Source organism: Bos indicus x Bos taurus, chromosome 19, assembly GCF_003369695.1.
Source record: "Bos indicus x Bos taurus breed Angus x Brahman F1 hybrid chromosome 19, Bos_hybrid_MaternalHap_v2.0, whole genome shotgun sequence".
NCBI classification, from domain to species: Eukaryota; Metazoa; Chordata; class Mammalia; order Artiodactyla; family Bovidae; genus Bos; species Bos indicus x Bos taurus.
The window spans coordinates 540,019-559,566 of NC_040094.1; the positions used below are offsets into that span (position 1 = coordinate 540,019).

Genomic DNA, 19,548 nt, shown 5'->3' on the forward strand with positions numbered 1-19,548 from the left:
CCTCAGAAATAAATAAATAAATAAAGCATAATACATATTCACTAATTTTCTTAAAATGTTAAAAGCTATTCATAAAAAAATCTAGGATATGTAATTTAGCCTTCTACAACAGGCTGATGATAATTTGGGCAGATTAAAGATTGTTGTTATTATTCAGTCGCTAAGTCCTGTCTGACTCTTTGTAACCCTACGGACTGCAAGACGCCAGGCTCCTCTGTCCTCCAATATCTCCAGATTTTGCTAAATTCATGTCTTTTGAGTTGGTGATGCTATCTCACCTTCTCATCCTCTGCCTCTTTCTCCTTTTGACTTCAATCTTTCCTAGCGTCAGGGTCTTTTCCAATGAGTCAGCTCTTCACATCAAGTACCCGGAGTATCCAAGCTTCAACTTCAGCATCAGTACTTCCAGTTCATGCTCAAGGTTGATTTTCTTTAGGCTTGACTGGTTTGATCTTGCAATCCAAGGGACTTTTAGAGTCTTCTCCATCACCACAATTTGAAAGCATCAATTCCTTGTTGCTCAGCCTTCTTTATGGTTTAACTCTCACATCCATACATGATGACTGGAAAGACCAAAACTTTTGTTTTTTTAGGGCTGATATTTTACCACTGTAAGTGGTATGTTGAAAACTTCCCACCACAGAAGTTTCCTTATTCTCCCCTATCCTTTGTGGTAGTTGCCATGTATTACATCTACACACTTCAAAACTCCATTGTTATCGATAATGTTATGACAATATCTCTCAACTGCATACTTGAGTCAAACAACATAAGAGGAAAAGAATAGTTTATTATATCTATTTATATATTTATTATTTGTTTCATCCTTCCTTCATTGCTGATGTTCCGAGTTTCTCTCTGATATAAATTCACTCTACTTGAAGAACTCACCTTAACATTTCTTTTATATAGCAGGTCTGCTCACAGCAGATTCTCTTGTTTTTCTTTTATCTGAGAATATTTTTATTTCATTTTTCTTCCTATAAAGTTTTTTTTTTTTCTAGATATGCAGTTCTCAATGGATAGTTCTGTTCTTTCAGCACTGTTATAATGTTGTTGCACTGCCTTTTCTTTCCATGGTTTCTGATGAGAAATATGTGATTCAATGGATGAGGTCAATAGCAAAACAAAAATGACAGAAGAAAGAGTCGATGAACTGAAGAAAGAAATTATACCATCTGTACAGCAGAGAGAAAATGGTTTAAAAAAATTGAACAGAGACTCAGAGACTTCTGGAAAACAAAAGATCTAGTATTTATGTCATCAGAATCCAAGAAGGAGACGAGAAAGCAAAACACAGAAAACCTGCTGGAGGGAAAAAAAAGTCTGAAATTTTCCTAAATTGAACAGAAGACATAAACTTATAGATGTAAGAAGCACAACAAATCTCCCAAAGGATAAACTCAAAGAAATCCACACCCAGACATGATGTAATGACTGCAAACTAAAGAAATAGAAAAAAGGAGCTAGAGAAATAAAATGTGTTATCTATAAGGAAACAATGATTGGAATGAAGACCAAAACTTTTAACTATATAGACCATTGTCAGCAAAGTGAAGTCACTTCTTTTTAATATGATGTCTAGGTTTTTCATATTTTTCCTTCCAAGGAGCAAATGTCTTTTAATTTTATTGCTGCAGTCACTGTCCACAGTGATTTTGAAACCCAAGAAAATAAAATCTGTCCTAGCTTTCACTTTTCCGGCTTCTATTTGCCTGAAGTGATGGGACTGGATGCCAGACATGGAGGTACTTTATTTTTAAACATTTTCTTTAAACATTGCCAATTTACGACCTCTCCGAATTTCTGCTGTCCTTTAATGGTTATAATCACAGAAATTGGTAGAAATATTGTATGTCACTGCAGAGTCTAGCCTTTGCAAAAATAGATACTGACAACCAGGAGCTGGCATGTAAGAGTGATAACTAAGCTTCTGGATAAACTGTGTAACAGGACATGAGACTAAATAGAGAAGAAAAGGGAACCAGCTTAGTCAACTTTTGTAGATGTTCTTATCCTGGTGCCAGTATTGAGACCATACAGCGTAGTACAGCATTTGGTTCTATAAAAACTGTCCTCATTCAACATGATGAATAGCTACATATAGCTCAGTAGTCTTTATTTAATAACTGTTCCATTTAAGATGAGGCCTATATAATGAAATTAAACTGAAGCAGTATGAATAGAATATAAGCAGAGGGGAAAATTTATTTTTCTCTAATAATTTATTATTGCTATTACATAATTTAAGAAATCATTTTTAATACTATATGTAATTATGTAATACAGAAAGATGCTAGATTGATAGATGAACTGAAGAAAATATTTACAAACCATATATCTGACAGAATTTGTAGTCAGAATGTACATAATTTTTATACATAATGAAAACACAATTTGATTAAAAATGAAGAAATTATTTGAACCTAAGTAAAATGGGCCTTAGAAAGCATGACTATGAACAAAGCTAGTAGAGGTGATGGAATTCCAGTTGAGCTATTTCAAATCCTGAAAGATGATGCTGTGAAAGTGCTGCACTCAATATGCCAGCAAATTTGGAAAACTCAGCAGCAGTGGCCACAGGACTGGAAAAGGGCAGTATTCATTCTATTCCCCAAAAAAGGCAGTGCCAAAGAATGCTCAAACTACCACACAATTCCACTCATCTCACACGCTAATAAAGTAATGCTCAAAATTCTCCAAGCCAGGCTTCAGCAATATGTGCACCGTGAACTTCCAGATGTTCAAGCTGGTTTTAGAAAAGGCAAAGGAACCAGAAATCAAATTGCCAACATCCACTGGATTATCAAAAAAGCAAGGGAGTTCCAGAAAAACATCGATTTCTGCTTTATTGACTATGCCAAAACCTTTGACTGTGTGGATCACAATAAACTGTGGAAAATTCTAAAAGAGATGGGAATACTAGACCACCTCACCTGCCTCTTGAGAAACCTATATGCAAGTTAGGAAGCAACAGTTAGAACTGGACATGGAACAACAGACTTCTTCCAAATAGGAAAAGGAGTACTGGCAAGGAAAAAGTCAAGGCTGTATATTGTCACCCTGCTTATTTAACTTCTATGCAGAGTACATCATGAGAAATGCTGGGCTGGAAGAAACACAAGCTGGAATCAAGATTGCTGGAAGAAATATCAATAACCTCAGATATGCAGATGACACCACCCTTATGGCAGAAAGGGAAGAGGAACTCAAAAGCCCCTTGATGAAAGTGAAAGAGGAGAGTCAAAAAGTTGCCTTAAAGCTCAACATTCAGAAAATGAAGATTGTGGCACCTGGTCCCATCACTACATGGGAAATAGGTGGGTAAACAGTGAAAATAGTGTCAGACTTTATTTTTTTGGGCTCCAAAATCACTGCAGATGGTGACTGCAGCCATGAAATGAAAAGACGCTTACTCCTTGGAAGAAAAGTTATGACCAACCTGGATAGCATATTGAAAAGCAGAGACATTACTTTGCCAACCAAAGTCATCTAGTGAAGGCTATGATTTTTCCAGTAGTCATGTATGAATGTGAGAATTGGACTGTGAAGAAACCTGAGCTCCTAAGAATTGATGCTTTTGAACTGTGGTGTTGGAGAAGACTCTTGAGAGTCCCTTGGACCTCAAGGAGATCCAGTCAGTCCATTCTAAAGGAGATCAGCCCTGGGTGTTCTTTGGAAGGACTGATGCTAAAGCTGAAACTCCAATACTTGGGCCACCTCATACAAAGAGTTGACTCATTGGAAAAGTCTCTGATGCTGGGAGGGATTGGGGACAGGAGGAAAAGGGGATGAAAGAGGATGAGATGGCTGGATGGCATCACCGACTCGATGGATGTGAGTTTGAGTGAACTCCGGAAGTTGGTGATGGACACGTAGGCCTGGCGTGCTGTGATTTATGGGGTCGCAAAGAGTCGGACATGACTGAGTAACTGAACTGAATCTCTTCTTGCTTGTTTAGTCTCTGAGTGTGTCCAATACATTGTGACCACATGTACTGTAACTCTACAAGTTCTTCTCCCATGGGATTCTTCAGGCAAGAATACTGGAGTGGGTTGCCATTCCGTTCTCCATAATCTCCTCTTACATGGTCAACAATTATATTAGATAAGATCTCCCCTAAAGGCATCATTGCCTCCTCAAAAACTTCTCCAAAGCAGTTACATTTGCCAGGGCCTAAGACTTCAATAAGCAGATATAGGATTTATTTGCATACACACAGAGACATATACACATGTAATCTTCACGTTAAACGTATATTGTCATATTCTGTCTCCATATAACTCAAAAATGATAGGTTCCCATTATAATTATAAGTGATCTGACTAGCTTGAACAAATACAACTCATGTAGAGCAAAACCACACCTCACATATTCCAATCCACTTTCCATGGAGTCAATGGCAACTAACTTCAGATTAAAACTGTGAAACAGATGAACTCTGCTTCATCTATACATGTGCAGCAGACTAAACCCAGGAAACTAAACCCAGCCTTTAATTCTTAGAGTGCAGATGATGGAGCAAATTCCTGACATCACTACATGCTGTTTAATAGGGTACTTTTTTTTTTTTTTTCCCCTTTGCTTTTACTTTTTTTTTTTTTTTATCCACAGCATGGACACTAAAACCACATTTTATTTCTTCACACTATACAGAAACTGCACACCTGCTTGCAAAGTCACTTCAGTCCTGTCCTACTGTTTGCGACCTATGGAGTGTAGCACACCAGGCTCCTCTGTCCATGAAATTCTCCAGGCAAAAATACGAGTAAGTTGTCATACCCTCCTTCAGAGGATCTTCCCAACCCAGGAACTGAACCAGTGTCTCTTATGTCCCCAGCATTGGCAGGCAGGTTCTTTACTACTAGCATCACCTGCAAAGCCCATACTTCTTGGCATTAGTATTTATCAGGATTATCAGTTCAGTGAATCATTCATGTCTGACTCTTTGAGACCCCACAGACTGCAGCATATCAGGCCTCCCTGTCCATAACAAAATCCCCTAGTTTACCCAAACTCATGTCCGATAACTCTGTGATGCCATCCAACCATCTCATCCTCTGTCATCCTCTTCTTCTCCCACCTTCAATCTTTCCCAGCATCAGAGTCTTTTCAAAAGAATCAGTTCTTCACATCAGGTGGCCAAAGTATTGGAGTTTCAGCTGCAGCATCAGTGTTTCCAATGAATAATCAGGATTGTTTCCTTTAGGATGGACTGGTTGGATTTTGTTGCAGTCCAAGGGACTCTCAAGAGTCTTCCCCAAGACTACAGTTCAAAAGCATCAATTCTTCTGCACACAGGTTTCTTTATAGTCAAACTCTCACATCCATTCTTGACTACTGGAGAAACCATAGCCTTGACTAGATGGACCTATGTTGGCAAAGTATTGTCTCTGCTTTTTAATATGCTGCTAGGTTGGTCATAACTTTTCTTCCAAGAGTAAGCCTCTTTTAATTTCATGGCTGAAATCACCATCTGCAGTGATTTTGGAGCTCCCCAAAATAAAATCTGCCACTGTTTCCACTGTATCACCATCCATTTACCATGAAGTGACAGGACCAGATGCCATGATCTTAGTTTTCTGAATGTGGAATTTTAAGGCAACTGTTTCACTCTCCTCTTTAACTTTCATCAAGAGGTTCTTTAGTTATTCTTCACTTTCTGCCATAATGGTGGTGTCTTCTGCATATTTGAGGTTATTGATATTTCTCCTGTCAATCTTGATTCCAGCTTGTGCTTCATTCCAGTTAAATAAGCAAGGTGACTATATACAGCCTGATGTATTCCTTTTCCTATTCAGAACCAGTCTGTTGTTCCATGTCCAGTTCTATCTATTGTTCCCTGAACTATATACAGATTTCTTAAGAGGCAGGTAAGGTGGGCTGATATTCCCGTATCTTTTAGAATTTTCAATGGTTTATCATTATCCACACAATCAAAGGCTTTGACATAGTCAACAAAGCAGAAATAGATGATTTTATGGAACTCTCTTGGTTTTTCGAAGATCCCGTGGATGTTGGTAGTTTGATTTCTGGTTCCTCTTCCTTTTCTAAAACTAGATGGAACATCTGAAAGCTCACAGTTCATGTATTGTTGAAGCCTGGTTTTGAGAATTTTGAGCATTATTTTACTAGCATGTGAGATGAGTGCAATCGTGCGGTAGTTTGAGCATTCTTTGGCATTGCCTTTCTTTGGGATTGGAATGAAAACTGATCTTTTTCCAGTCCTGTGGCCACTGCTGAGTTTTCCAAATTTGCTGGCATATTGAGTGCAACCCTTTCACAGCATCATCTTTCAGGATTTGAAGTAACTCAACTGGAATTCCATCACCTCCACTAGCTTTGTTTCTAGTGATGCTTCCTCAGGCCCACTTTAATTCCAATTCCAGGATGTCTGGCTCTAGGTCAGTGATCACACCATCGTGATTATCTGGGTCATGAAGATCTTTTTTGTATAGTTCTTCTGTGTGTTCTTGCCAGATCTTAATATCTTCTGCTTCTGTTAGGTCCATAAATATTCTTTCCTTTAATGAGCCCATCTTTGCATGAAACATTCACTTGATATCTCTAATTTTCTTGAAGAGAACTCTAGTCTTTCCCATTCTACTGTTTTCCTCTATTTATTTGCACTGATCACCGTGGAAGGCTTTCTTATGTCTCCTTGCTATTCTTTGTAACTCTTCATTCAAATGGGTGTATCTTTCCTTTTCTCCTTTGCTTTTCACTTCTCTTCTTTTCGCAGCTATTTGTAAGGCCTCCTCAGACAGTCATTTTGTTTTTATGCATGTATTTTTCTTGGAGATCGTCTTGATTCCTGTCTCCTGTATGATGTCATGAACCTTTTTCCACAGTTCATCAGGCACTCTGTCTATCAGATCTAGTCCCTTGAATCTATTTCTCACTTCCACTGTATAATCATAAGGAAATTGATTTAGGTCATACTTGAATGGCATAGTGGTTTTCCCTACTTTCTTTTTTAAATCTGAATTTGGCAATAAGGAGGTCATGATCAGAGCAACATTCAGCTCCCAGTCTTGTTTTTGCTTATTGTACAGAGCTTCTCCATCTTTGGCTGCAAAGAATATAATCAATCTGATATCAATGTTGACCATCTGGTGATGTCCAAGTGTAGATTCTTCTCTCTTGTTGTTGGAAGAGGCTGTTTGCTATGACCAGTGCATTCTCTTGCCAAAATTCTGTTAGCCTTTGCCCTGCTTCATTCTTTACTCCAAGGTCAAATTTGCATGCTACTCTAGATGTTTCTTGACTTCTTATTTTTGCATTCCAGTCCCCTATAGTGAAAAGGACATTTTTTTGGGGGGGGGGGTATTCTAAAAAGTCTTGCAGGCATTCATAGAACCATTCTACTTCAGCTTCTTCAACATTACTGGTCAGGGCGTAGACTTGGATTACCACAATATTGAATGATTTGCCTTGGAAATGAACAGAGATCATTCTGTCATTTTTTAAATTGCACCCAAGTACTGCATTTTGAACTCTTTGTTGACTATGATGGCTACTCCACTCATTCTCTTAAGAATCTCTGCTGATTCTTGTCCACAGTAGTAGGTATAATGGTCATCTGCATTAAATTCTTCCTTTTCAGTCCATTTTCGCTGATTCCTAAAATTTCAGAATTCACTGTTGCCATCTGCTATTTGACCACATCCAAATTGCCTTGATTCATGGACCTAACATTCCAGGTTTCTATGCCATATTGCTTTTTACAGCATTGGACCTTGCTTCCATCACCAATCACATCCATAACTGGCTGTTGTTTTTGCTTTGGCTCCATCTCTTCATTCTTTCTGGAATTATTTTTCCACTGATCTCCAGTAGCATATTGTGCACCTACTGACTTAAATCAGCCAAAATTGAATTAAAATTATTAAAATAGATAGTCTTGGTTCCTCATTACTTCCCAGAAATGAGCCACTTTACAGCCTCAGAAATCTTTCAATGAAGGGGAGTTTGAGTCCTCTAGAGAAGCATGTGACAATAGCCAGAATTTTTATTTGTAATATTTATACCACCCTCCCCAAAAGGACTCAAAGATTTTATCAAGGTAAATGCACTTGGGAAAAGGAAATAAACATTATTTTCTGAAACTACTGGATTCTTTATTTTGGGGGCTCCAAAATCACTGTAGATGGTGACTGAAGACTTGAAATTAAAATACACTTGCTCCTTTGAATAAAACATATGACCAACCTAGAAAGCATGCTAAAAAACAAAGACATTACTTTGCCCACAAAGGTCTGTCTAGTCAAAGCTATGGTTTTTCCAATAGGCATGTATCGATGTGAGAGTTAGACTATAAAGAAAACTGAGTGCAGAAGAATTGATGCTTTTGAACTGTGGTGTTGGAGAAGACTCTTGAGAATTCCTTTTACTGCAATGAGATCGAACCAGTCCATCCTAAAGGAGATCAGTCCTTTAGGATGTCCTGAATATTCATTGGAAGGACTGATGCTGAAGCTGAAATTCCAATACTTTGGTCAACTGATGTGAAGAACTGCCTCAATGGAAAAGACCCTGATGCTGGGAAAGTTTGAATGTGGGAGAAGGGGACAATGTAGGATGAGTTTGTTGGATGGTATCACTGACTCAATAGACTTGAGTTTGAGTAAGCTCCAGGAGTTGGTGATTGACAGGGAGGCATGCCATGCTGCAGTCCATGGGGTTGCAAAAGTTGGCCATAAATGAGCAACTGACCTGAACAAAAAACTGGTTATGAAATGACATTGATTCCAAGAGACCCAAGTTACCACTGTAGTCATCCAGTGAAAGTAGAACTTTATGGGGGTTGAATGATCAACAGAACTTTAGCTCAGATTCACCTCATAGTGAGTTCAGGGGAGTTCCTGAACTCATTCTATAGTTATTTTCCATGTTCCAGAATGTATAATTAGAATAGATATTCTTAGCAGTTGGCAGCATCCCCACATAGGTTCCATAAACTGTGAAGTTAGGGGTGTCATGGTGAGATAGTCCAAATGGAAGCCATTTAAACTAACCATTTCTGGGAAATTTTTACAGTAGTACTACATTCCTGAAGGTGTTACAGAGATCGATACTGTCTGAGTGCATGCATGTGTGCTAAGTCGCTCCAGTTGTGTCCTACTCTTTAAGACCCTATGGACTGTAGCCCACCAGACTCCTCTGTCCATGAGATTCTTGGAATCAATGTCATCCCAACCCAGGGATCGAACCTGCATCTGTTAAGTCTCGTGCATTGGCAGGCAGGTTCTTTACCACCATCACTACCTGGGAAACCCAGGTGCTACAAGGACTTAAACGACACAGTGATGATAATTCTTCCTATATTCCCATTTAGCTCTCCCATTTGAATTATCTAGAAGACAAATATTGAGGAAAGAGTAATTAGCATGAGTTTAACCAAGTGTCTTCAGTTGTCTTAACCAGGTGTCTTCAGTTGCTCCTGATGAACCAGATGTAGTTTCACTGGTTGAGCAAATGACCACATCCCCAGACCGTGGCATGAAACTATTGGTGTTCTTCTCCACATTGTCTGTGCAGCCAACAAGACAGAGTTTGCTTTCTGCTAGCAAAACCAACAACACATCTTCACTCACTCACTTCAAGGCTGTATGAGCTCTCCATCTCTCCATCATAATTTAGTTTGTAGAGCCCTTCATCATCTTTGTCTTACAAGGAATATAATGCTGGTCCTAACATTGATGGTATGATGCTGACCAGACTGAGGGAACAAGAAGCAGCAACTGCTCTGGCTTGTTGGTAAAGTACTTTCTTACTTTTCTTATACTGGGTAAGAAATAAACATGACCAAATTTCAAGGGTCTTCTGATTCAGTGAAATTTCTAGTGGGCAAGTGAAATGGAGTATATTAAGATAGCTCTTCTCAGATGAATAGTCATTGCTGCATCTGTTGTCTCCTAGATCAAAGAAAGAAGGGTCAGATATACTAGGCCTTTTTAGAGTTGGGAGGCAACATATTCATTTTATTAAGTATGTTCCTGTGATCCAGTTCCCAGGTGACCCAAAAACTTGCTAGTTTTGAATGAAGCCTAGAACAACAGAAGGCTCTGAAATAGGTTCAAGCTGTTATCTAGGCCTCTCTATCACCTGGTCCATATTTTTCAGTAAATCCAATGGTGTTTGAAGTGTCCATGGCAAATAGGGATGCTGCTTGAAGCCTTTGACAGGTCCCCAAAGGTGAATTATAGCTCAAGCCTTTAGGATTTTTGAGTAAGACTCTTTCATTCTCTTCAAAGTGCTCATCTTTTTAATATTGAACTCTTAACTTGCTACTGGACATTAGTAGAAACTGAACACTTGTTCATTACATACCAAATTACCCTAAGACCTGTGATACCTTTGTTATGACCAGTGCATTTTCTTGGCAAAGCTCTATTAGTCTTTGCCCTGCTTCATTCTGTATTCCAAGGCCAAATTTGCCTGTTACTCCAGGTGTTTCTTGACTTCCTACTTTTGCATTCCAGTCCCCTATAATGAAAAGGACATCTTTTTTGGGTGTTAGTTCTAAAAGGTCTTGTAGGTCTTCATAGAACCGTTCAACTTCAGCTTCTTCAGTGTTACTGGTTGGGGCATAGACTTGGATTACTTTGATATTGAATGGTTTGCCTTGGAAACGAATAGAGATCATTCTGTCATTTTTGAGATTGCATCCAAGTACTGCATTTCGGACTCTTTTGTTGACCATGATGGCCACTCCATTTCTTCTGAGGGATTCCTGCCTGAAGTAGTAGATATAATGGTCATCTGAGTTAAATTCACCCATTCCAGTCCATTTCAGTTTGCTGATTCCTAGAATGTCGACATTCACTCTTGCCATCTCTTGTTTGACCACTTCTAATTTGCCTTGATTCGTGGACCTGACATTCCAGGTTCCTATGCAATGTTGCTCTTTACAGCATCGGACCTTTTTTCTATCACCAGTCATATCCACAGTTGGGTATTCTTTTTGCTTTGGCTCCATCCCTTCATTTTATCTGGAGTTATTTCTCCACTGATCTCCAGTAGCATATTGGACACCTACTGACCTGGGGAGTTTCTCTTTCAGTATCCTATCATTTTGCCTTTTCATACGGTTCATGGGGTTCTCAAGGCAAGAATGCTGAAGTGGTTTGCCATTCCCTTCTCCAGTGGACCACATTCTGTCAGATCTCTCCACCATGACCAGCCCGTCTTGGGTTGCCCCACAGGCATGGCTTAGTTTCATTGAGTTAGACAACACTGTGGTCCTAGTGTGATTAGATTGACTAGTTTTCTGTGAGTATGGTTTCAGTGTGTTTGCCCTCTGATGCCCTCTTTCAACACCTACCATCTTACTTGGGTTTCTCTTATCTTGGGCGTGGGGTATCTCTTCACGGCTGTTCCAGGAAAGCACAGCCATTGCTCCTTACCTTGGACGAGGGGTATCTCCTCACCACCGCCCTTCCTGACCTTCAACGTGGGATAGCTCCTCTAGGCCCTCCTGCACCCGCGCAGCCACAGCTCCTTGGACAACAACACAAGACTCTATACATGCACATCACCAGATGGTCAACACCGAAATCAGATTGATTATATTCTTACAGCCAAAGATGGAGAAGCTCTATACAGTCAGCAAAAACAAGACCAGGAGCTGACTGTGGCTCGGACCATGAACTCCTTATTGCCAAATTCAGACTTAAATTGAAGAAAGTAGGGAAAACCACTAGACCATTCAGATATGACCTAAATCAAATCCCTTATGATTATACAGTGGAAGTGAGAAATAGATTTAAGGGCCTACATCTGATAGATAGAGTGCCTGACGAACTATGGATTGAGGTTTGTGACATTGTACAGGAGACGGGGATAAAGACCATCCCCATGGAAAAGAAATGCAAAAAAGCAAAATAGCTGTCTGGGGAGGCATTACAAATAGCTGTGAAAAGAAGAGAAGCAGAAAGCAAAGGAGAAAAGGAAAGATATAAACATCTGAATGCAGAGTTCCAAAGAATAGCAAGAACAGATAAGAAAGCCTTCTTCAGCAACGAATGCAATGAAATAGAGGAAAACAACAGAATGGGAAAGAGTAGGGATTTCTTCAAGAAAATCAGAGATACCAAAGGAATATTTCATGCAAAGATGGGCTCGATAAAGCACAGAAATGGTATGGACCTAACAGAAGCAGAAGATATTAAGAAGAGGTGGCAAGAATACACAGAAGAACTGTACAAAAAAGATCTTCATGACCCACATAATCACAATGGTGTGATCACTGACCTAGAGCCAGACATCCTGGAATGTGAAGTCAAGTGGACCTTAGAAAGTATCACTATGAATAAAGCTAGTGGAGGTGATTGAATTCCAGTTGAGCTATTTCAAATCCTGAAAGATGATGCTGTGAAAGTGCTGCACTCAATATGCCAGCAAATTTGGAAAACTCACCAGTGGCCACAGGACTGGAGAAGGTCAGTTTTCATTCCAATCCCAAAGAAAGGCAATGCCAAAGAATGCTCAAACTACCGCAAAATTGCACTCATCTCACACGCTAGTAACGTAATGCTCAAAATTCTCCATACCAGGCTTCAGCAATATGTGGACCGTGAACTTCCTGGTGTTCAAGCTGGTTTTAGAAAAGGCAGAGGAACCAGAGATCAAATTGCCAACATCCGCTGGATCATGGAAAAAGCAAGAGAGTTCCAGAAAATCATCTATCTCTGCTTTATTTTCTATGCCAAAGCCTTTGACTGTGTGGATCACAATAAACTGTGGAAAATTCTGAAAGTGATGGGAATACCTGACCACGTGATCTGCCTCTTGAGAAGTTTGTATGCAGGTCAGGAAGCAACAGTTAGAACTGGACATGGAACAACATTCTGGTTCCAATTAGGAAAAGGAGTTCATCAAGGCTGTATATTGTCACCCTGTTTATTTAACTTCTATGCAGAGTACATCATGAGAAATGCTGGGCTGGAAGAAACACAAACTGGAATCAAGATTGCTGGGAGAAATATCAATAACCTCAGATATGCAGATGACACCACCCTTATGGCAGAAAGTGAAGAGGAACTAAAAAGCGTCTTGATGAAAGTGAAAGAGGAGAGTGAAAAAGTTGGCTTAAAGCTCAACAGTCAGAAAACGAAGATCATGGCATCCGGTCCCATCACTTCATGGGAAATAGATGGGAAAACAGTGTCAGACTTTATTTTTCTGGGCTCCAAAATCACTACAGATGGTGACTGCAGCCATGAAATTAAAAGACACTTACTCTTTGGAAGGAAAGTTATGACCAACCTAGATAGCATATTCAAAGCAGAGACGTTACTTTGCCAACAAAGGTTTGTCTAGTCAAGGCTTTGGTTTTTCCTGTGGTCATGTATGGATGTGAGAGTTGGACTCTGAAGAATGCTGAGCGCTGAAGAATTGATGCTTTTGAACTGTGGTGTTGGAGAAGACTCTTGAGAGTCCCTTGGACTGCAAGGAGATCCAACCAGCCCATTCTGAGGGAGCTCAGCCCTGGAATTTCTTTGGAAGTAATGATGCTAAAGCTGAAATTCCAGTACTTTGGCCACCTCATGCGAAGAGTTGACTCACTGGAAAACACTCTGATGCTGGGAGGGACTGGGGGCAAGAGGAGAATGGGACGACAGAGGATGAGATGGCTGGATGGCATCACTGACTCTATGGACGTTAGTCTGAGTGAACTCCGGGAGTCGGTGATGGACAGGGAGGCCTGGCGTGCTGTGATTCATGGGGTCACAAAAAGTCAGACACGACTGAGCGACTGATCTGATCTGATCTGATGATACCTTTTATGAACTCGCATTATATAATTAAAATATTAAAATGCTTGTTTTAAAAACACATATGTATTGAAAATAAAATAGAAGTATAATATGTGATATTTATTCTTGTATTTACCATATTGTTTTTAGTTTATTTCTGATATGAAATTACCAATAGTGTCATGTTACTACTGGCTAGATATTTGTTTGACATTGCTGGTAGATCAAGACTGATAGTAACAATTACTCTTCGTTTTCTTTTAATGAAATTTTCTACTTTCAACCCCAATCTTTTAAAAATTTCTTTTTAACATTTTGCTAATGTGTGAAATTGAAAGTCGCTCAGTAGTGTCCAACTCTTTGGGGCTCTATGGACCACGCAGTTGATGGAATTCTCCAGGACAGAATACTGGAGTGGGTAGCTGTTCCCTCCTCCAGGGGATCTTCCCAACCCAGGGGTTGAACTCAGGTCTCCTGATTTCAGGTGGATTCTTTACCAGCTGAGCCACAAGGGAAGCTGAAGAATACTGAAGTGGGTAACCTGTCCCTGTTCCAGTGGATCTTCCAGACCCAGAAATTGAACCAGCATCTTCTGTATTGAAGGTGGATTTTTTTACCAGCTGAGCTGCCAGGGAAGTCCTAATGCATAAAGTGTAATAAACAGTGAATATTTAAAGCTTCTAATTAGACATATTTTGCACGTGTGTACACCAGTGAAACCACCATCTCAACCAAGATGAGGAACATGTCTATCATTTATGTAAATTTTCTCATACTCCCTCCCTTCATCATTCCCCACCACTCACAAAATATCATTTGCATTTAATTCCATTGTGCCCATAGAACATAATTTGATTTTTTTTTTTTTTTGGTTGTTTGGTTGGTTTTAGTTTTATTTGTTTGTTGTTTAGTTTTACAGTTTTTGTTCTTTTTTGGTATTTTTTTTTCCTTAAAAATGTAAAGATGCACATACTATTGTATTGAGAACTGTAGACCTAAAAAAAGTAGGTCATGCATTTTTATCTTCACTAGGGGCTTCTCTGGTAGCTCAGATGGTAAAGAGTCTGCCTGCAATGCAGAAAATCTGGGTTTGATCCTTGGGTTGGGAAGATCCCCTGGAGAAGGAAATGGCAACCCACTCCAGTACTCTTGCCTGGAAAATTCAATGAATGGAGAAGCCTGGTAGGCTACAGTGCATGGAATAGCAAAGAGTCAGACACAACTGAGCAACTTCACTTCACTTCCCAGCATCTAACAGTGTGTGTGCTTTACTCCTTTGTAGTAATACTGAAGGTCATTCAAATTTTGATCTACAGTATTCAGCAGAGAGACTTTTATTTTAGTCCAAAGATATTAACTTTGTGAAATATATTTTCAGACATGGAAGTACTTAGAAAATTTTACCATATATGGGTATTCTAAAACAATTAAAATGCACATTTCAGTATAGAAAGAAACAGAGAAATTTTTAACATCAATGAATAATATACAGTTTAAATAAGTTGTAAATAATGTTGTATAATTGATTCAAAAATCCTTAAAGTAGCAGATTGCAAATCTGCTGAATTTGATTACATCTTTATATCATTTATACATGAGCTGTAGCTTCTTTCTATGTGCTCTTTAATTGTCCAGGAGTATAGAGTGAACTTTTTAACACAGTGATTAAAAGATTTCCATTGTTAGAAAGGACAAATTCTAATGTCAAAGTGCTATTCATATTTACTAAAGTTTCCTTGCCAAAGGTAATCATATAGCTAAACAAAGGGTCAGTGTAGGAAGGAACGACAAAAAAAAAAAAAATGTATACAAGAATAAATGATTTATTGGGGGCCCTTAGCAAATAGATGTGATGTTGTTTTTTTGGTAATGACTCTATATTTTTCTATCATATTTATGCACAATGTTTATTAAAACCTTTCTCAATATGAACATTCATTTTCCTTTTTTTGCTTAGAAAAATAGTGCTGCAATAAGCATTGACACTACACATAACTGTTTTTATAAGTACTTCTCATACTTATACCCTTACATATGTAAGCTATTTTTCCCTATGAAGAAATCACTTAGTGATGATTTTGTAGCATCTGAGGGCGTTTTATTTATTTAATAGAGAATATAAATGTAGAGTATAGAAAGGCATTGAAAATAAAGGGAAAACGGCATAATTTCAATTATAGCTCATCCTGAATATCACACCTTATTGTTTATTTAGACATATCTATTTACTAGTTTACAGTGAGGAAAAAAACTGATCTTTAAAAGTAAAACATTACTAAGTAAATGAACACAATTGCCATAAACTTGAGGACATAATTCTCTACTAAAAGGAAATTACAGCATGAGATTATTTCAAAATTTAGGACAATACTGAACAGTAAATTTCAGTTAAGTCTGTGAACAACTTACATACAGAAATGCAGCATAACTTCTGTATTATTTCAAATGTCTCATAATCCCGATAATTAGGGAAGATATTTTCTCATTGCCTTTCAAACGTCTTTGTTCCGTGGGCTATATATGATAGGATTGAACATTGGAGTCAAAATGGTGTAGAAAAGAGACAGCAGTTTGTCTAGTCCTTCATGCTCATTTGATTTAGGCTTTAAGTAGGTGACAGTGGCTGACTCGTAGAATAAAAGTACAACAGTGATGTGGGAAGAGCAAGCTTTGGTCCTTCCTGTGTTTTCTGGCAACTTTAGGATGGTGGAGCTAATTCTAATATAGAATCCAAGTATCAACACAAAGGGAACAGTGACAAACAATATAGCAAATATATAGACCACCATCTCATTAACAAAGATGTCTCTACAAGCCAGTTTTAACAATGGTGGAATGTCACAGAAGAAATGATTGACTGTGTTGGAGCCACAGAAAGACAGAAAGAAAATCTGGCATGTCTGGGTTATTTGGACCAGAGCACCACTGATCCAGGAGGCAACCACCAGCCTGATGCAGACCAGGAGGTGCACGACCAGGGGATAGTGCAGAGGGTCACAGATGGCCACACAGTGGTCATAGGCCATCACGGCCAGGAGGAAGCACTCAGTGGCTCCCAGCATAAGAAAGAAGCACATTTGTGTAGCGCAAGTGAAAAAAGAAATGGTTCCTGTCTGGGTCCAAATGTCCATGAGCATCCTTGGAACAGTGATGGATATGTAACAGATTTCTAGGAAAGAAAAATTGCAGAGGGAAAAATACATAGGTGTCTGAAGAGTGGCATCTACTCTGGTTATTATAATTATGACACCCTTCCCCAACAGGATAATCATGTAGATGACTAAGAATATCCCAAAAAGAAACCACTGAAATTGGGAGTATCAGTGAAACCCAGGTGGACAAATTCCATCATGACAGTGAGATTTGTTTCTGCAATTTTTAATTGATCTTCTCTTTCTAAATTTACATTTCTTGACTGCATTTTGTACAATTGGACTAGGACATGGGCTTTGATCTTAATCATTTCTCAGTTACTTTCTGACACCTTGTGTTCTGTGATTTGGGGATATTTGATTTGAAATCAGGATCTATAAGCTCATCTGCAGAAAAAAATCTTAAATGAATTATGAAGTTACATCTACATTCTAATAAAATCCATATGTCTCATCATTTTAATTTAAATTATGGTGTGAGAATGGAAAAAGCAGATAAACTAACTACTTCTTACAGTCAAGCCATCATTGAACTTCCATGATTTTTTCCCCCAATCAACCTATTCTATAATATAATAATACCTGGTCTAAAACATCTAACACAATGTTCTATTGACTATTTATGTATCTTTTTTACCCTTAATATTATATCTAATAACTCATTCTATAAAGATGTGGCATAAGGCTCTACCCTAATTTACTACTTCATAAATGCTTCTGAATTAACTTAAAAGTAGAAATTATAATTATAAATGGTTATTTTCCAAGAAATGATAAAGTTAAAAGTATAAGAATGTAAGAGACAAAGCTTTTATATTCAAGATCATAAGGTTCCACCATTACAATTCCAAATTACTGAATTAAAATACATCTAATTGATTAAAACACAACATTTTGACATTTAACTATTTTTAGTCCTATTAATTTTGGATGTTTAAATACTTTTAGACAAAGTTAAATGTTCTCAGGTAAAAGAAAGATCAATATATATATAAGTTTCACAAATGTAGTCAGATATTGTGTCCAATTCCTTCCCTGTTTGCTGTCTGATTTGATTAAGCAAGATAAACAATAATAAAAATTAACCAAAAAGGCTAAGCTAAATACTCTCTTTCAGAAAATTATAATTTGGACGCAAAAAAATGCTTCATATATTCCCCTATGGAGGGAAGTGCTCAGATGTTCAGTCGTGTCCAACTCTTGTTGACACTGTAGCCTGCCAGGCTCCTCTGTCCATGGGATTCTCCAGGCAAGAATACTGGAATGGGTTACCATACCCTCATCCAAAGGCTCTTTCAGGGATTGAACCCATGTCTCTTATGTCTCCTGCACTGGCAGGCAGATTCTTTACCACTAGTGCCATTCAGGAAGCACTATAGAAGGAAAATCACTAATAAAAGGTGATTCTTTCTCATTAAAATTATTTTAGTTTTAATGGCAACATTTACTTTATTGACAGTTTAGCAAAATATGCTTGATTAATTTGAAGGCAATATAACATTCTTTGATCACAGTTTTCTTAATAGATTATTTTTATAAATCAATAATATTAATGTTAGTATTATGTTAACAATAGACAAATTAGAAATAAATATTTCAAATGCTTCAAACGCATTATTTAACTTTTTAATGCAGAAAGTAAGAAACCTAACTTAAATAAGGCTATCTTAAAGAATAAATAGGTGCTCAACCTATATATACTCATGATTTTAGTTGTTTGACATGTGTATTAGTAGTTCAGTCATGTCAGACTCTTTGTGACATCATGGAGTTGTAGCCTATCTATTCTGTGAAATTTTCCAGGGAAGAATACTGGTATGGATAGTCATTCCCTTTTCCAGGGGATGTCCCCAACCCAGGGATCAAATCTGGGTCTCCTGCATTGTAGACAGATTCTTTACTATCTGATCCACAAAGGAAAGCCCATAGTTGTTTGATATTATTTACTAAATCTTGATCCTGAAATTTAGAAACTATCTTGAATTAAAATAGAATATTAATACATAATAGTTTATATTTACCTTTTTCAAATTTTTCTGATTACTTTATTCCTGTTGATTTTTAAATATATTTTAAAATGTTACATTGTTTAAGAACTGTAAGATTTTTAAACAGGAACTTAACTTGCTTTTATAAAGCAAGACTCTTTAGAGAGGAAATCCTCACTTCTTCCTCAAGGGAATATTTCTTTCCTTCTATACATCTAAATTGCTAGTTAAATGCTCCTGTTGGCAATTAAGTTGGTGTGTTTTTGCAAACAATTCTTCCACGGTAGACCAGACTTTGCTTCAGGACTTCCACAGAATATAATTTCATGCCTTCTCCACTTCCTAAATTCAATCAGCTGGCAAAGACATCCTAGAAGAAGAAACACCTTTAATGGTCCAACAGTACCTGCAAGAAAGTGTCCAAATTCTTTACTAACTGGTTTCTTACCTGTGTTATTTTATTTTCTTTAATCCCTCTGAATAGTCATTTTCCAAAAACCATGCATTGTTATCATCTTGCTCTACTTATTCTTGCACCTTTAAGAGAGACTCAGATTATTTTATTCAAAGTATGATTATCTCTCAGACACCCTGGGAATCCCTGAATAGACACATACAGTTCATTAATGAAATCTATAAACAAAGATT

General features: G+C 38.0%; 1 protein-coding gene across 1 annotated transcript; it reads right to left on the reverse strand.

The window, feature by feature from the left end:
- Positions 1-16,252: 16,252 nt before the first annotated feature.
- On the reverse strand, positions 16,253-17,032 carry LOC113878166 (olfactory receptor 10AG1-like). Its single transcript, XM_027519058.1, has one exon. The coding sequence runs from the start codon at positions 17,030-17,032 to the stop codon at positions 16,253-16,255; it is 780 nt and encodes a 259-aa protein (XP_027374859.1).
- Positions 17,033-19,548: the final 2,516 nt, after the last annotated feature.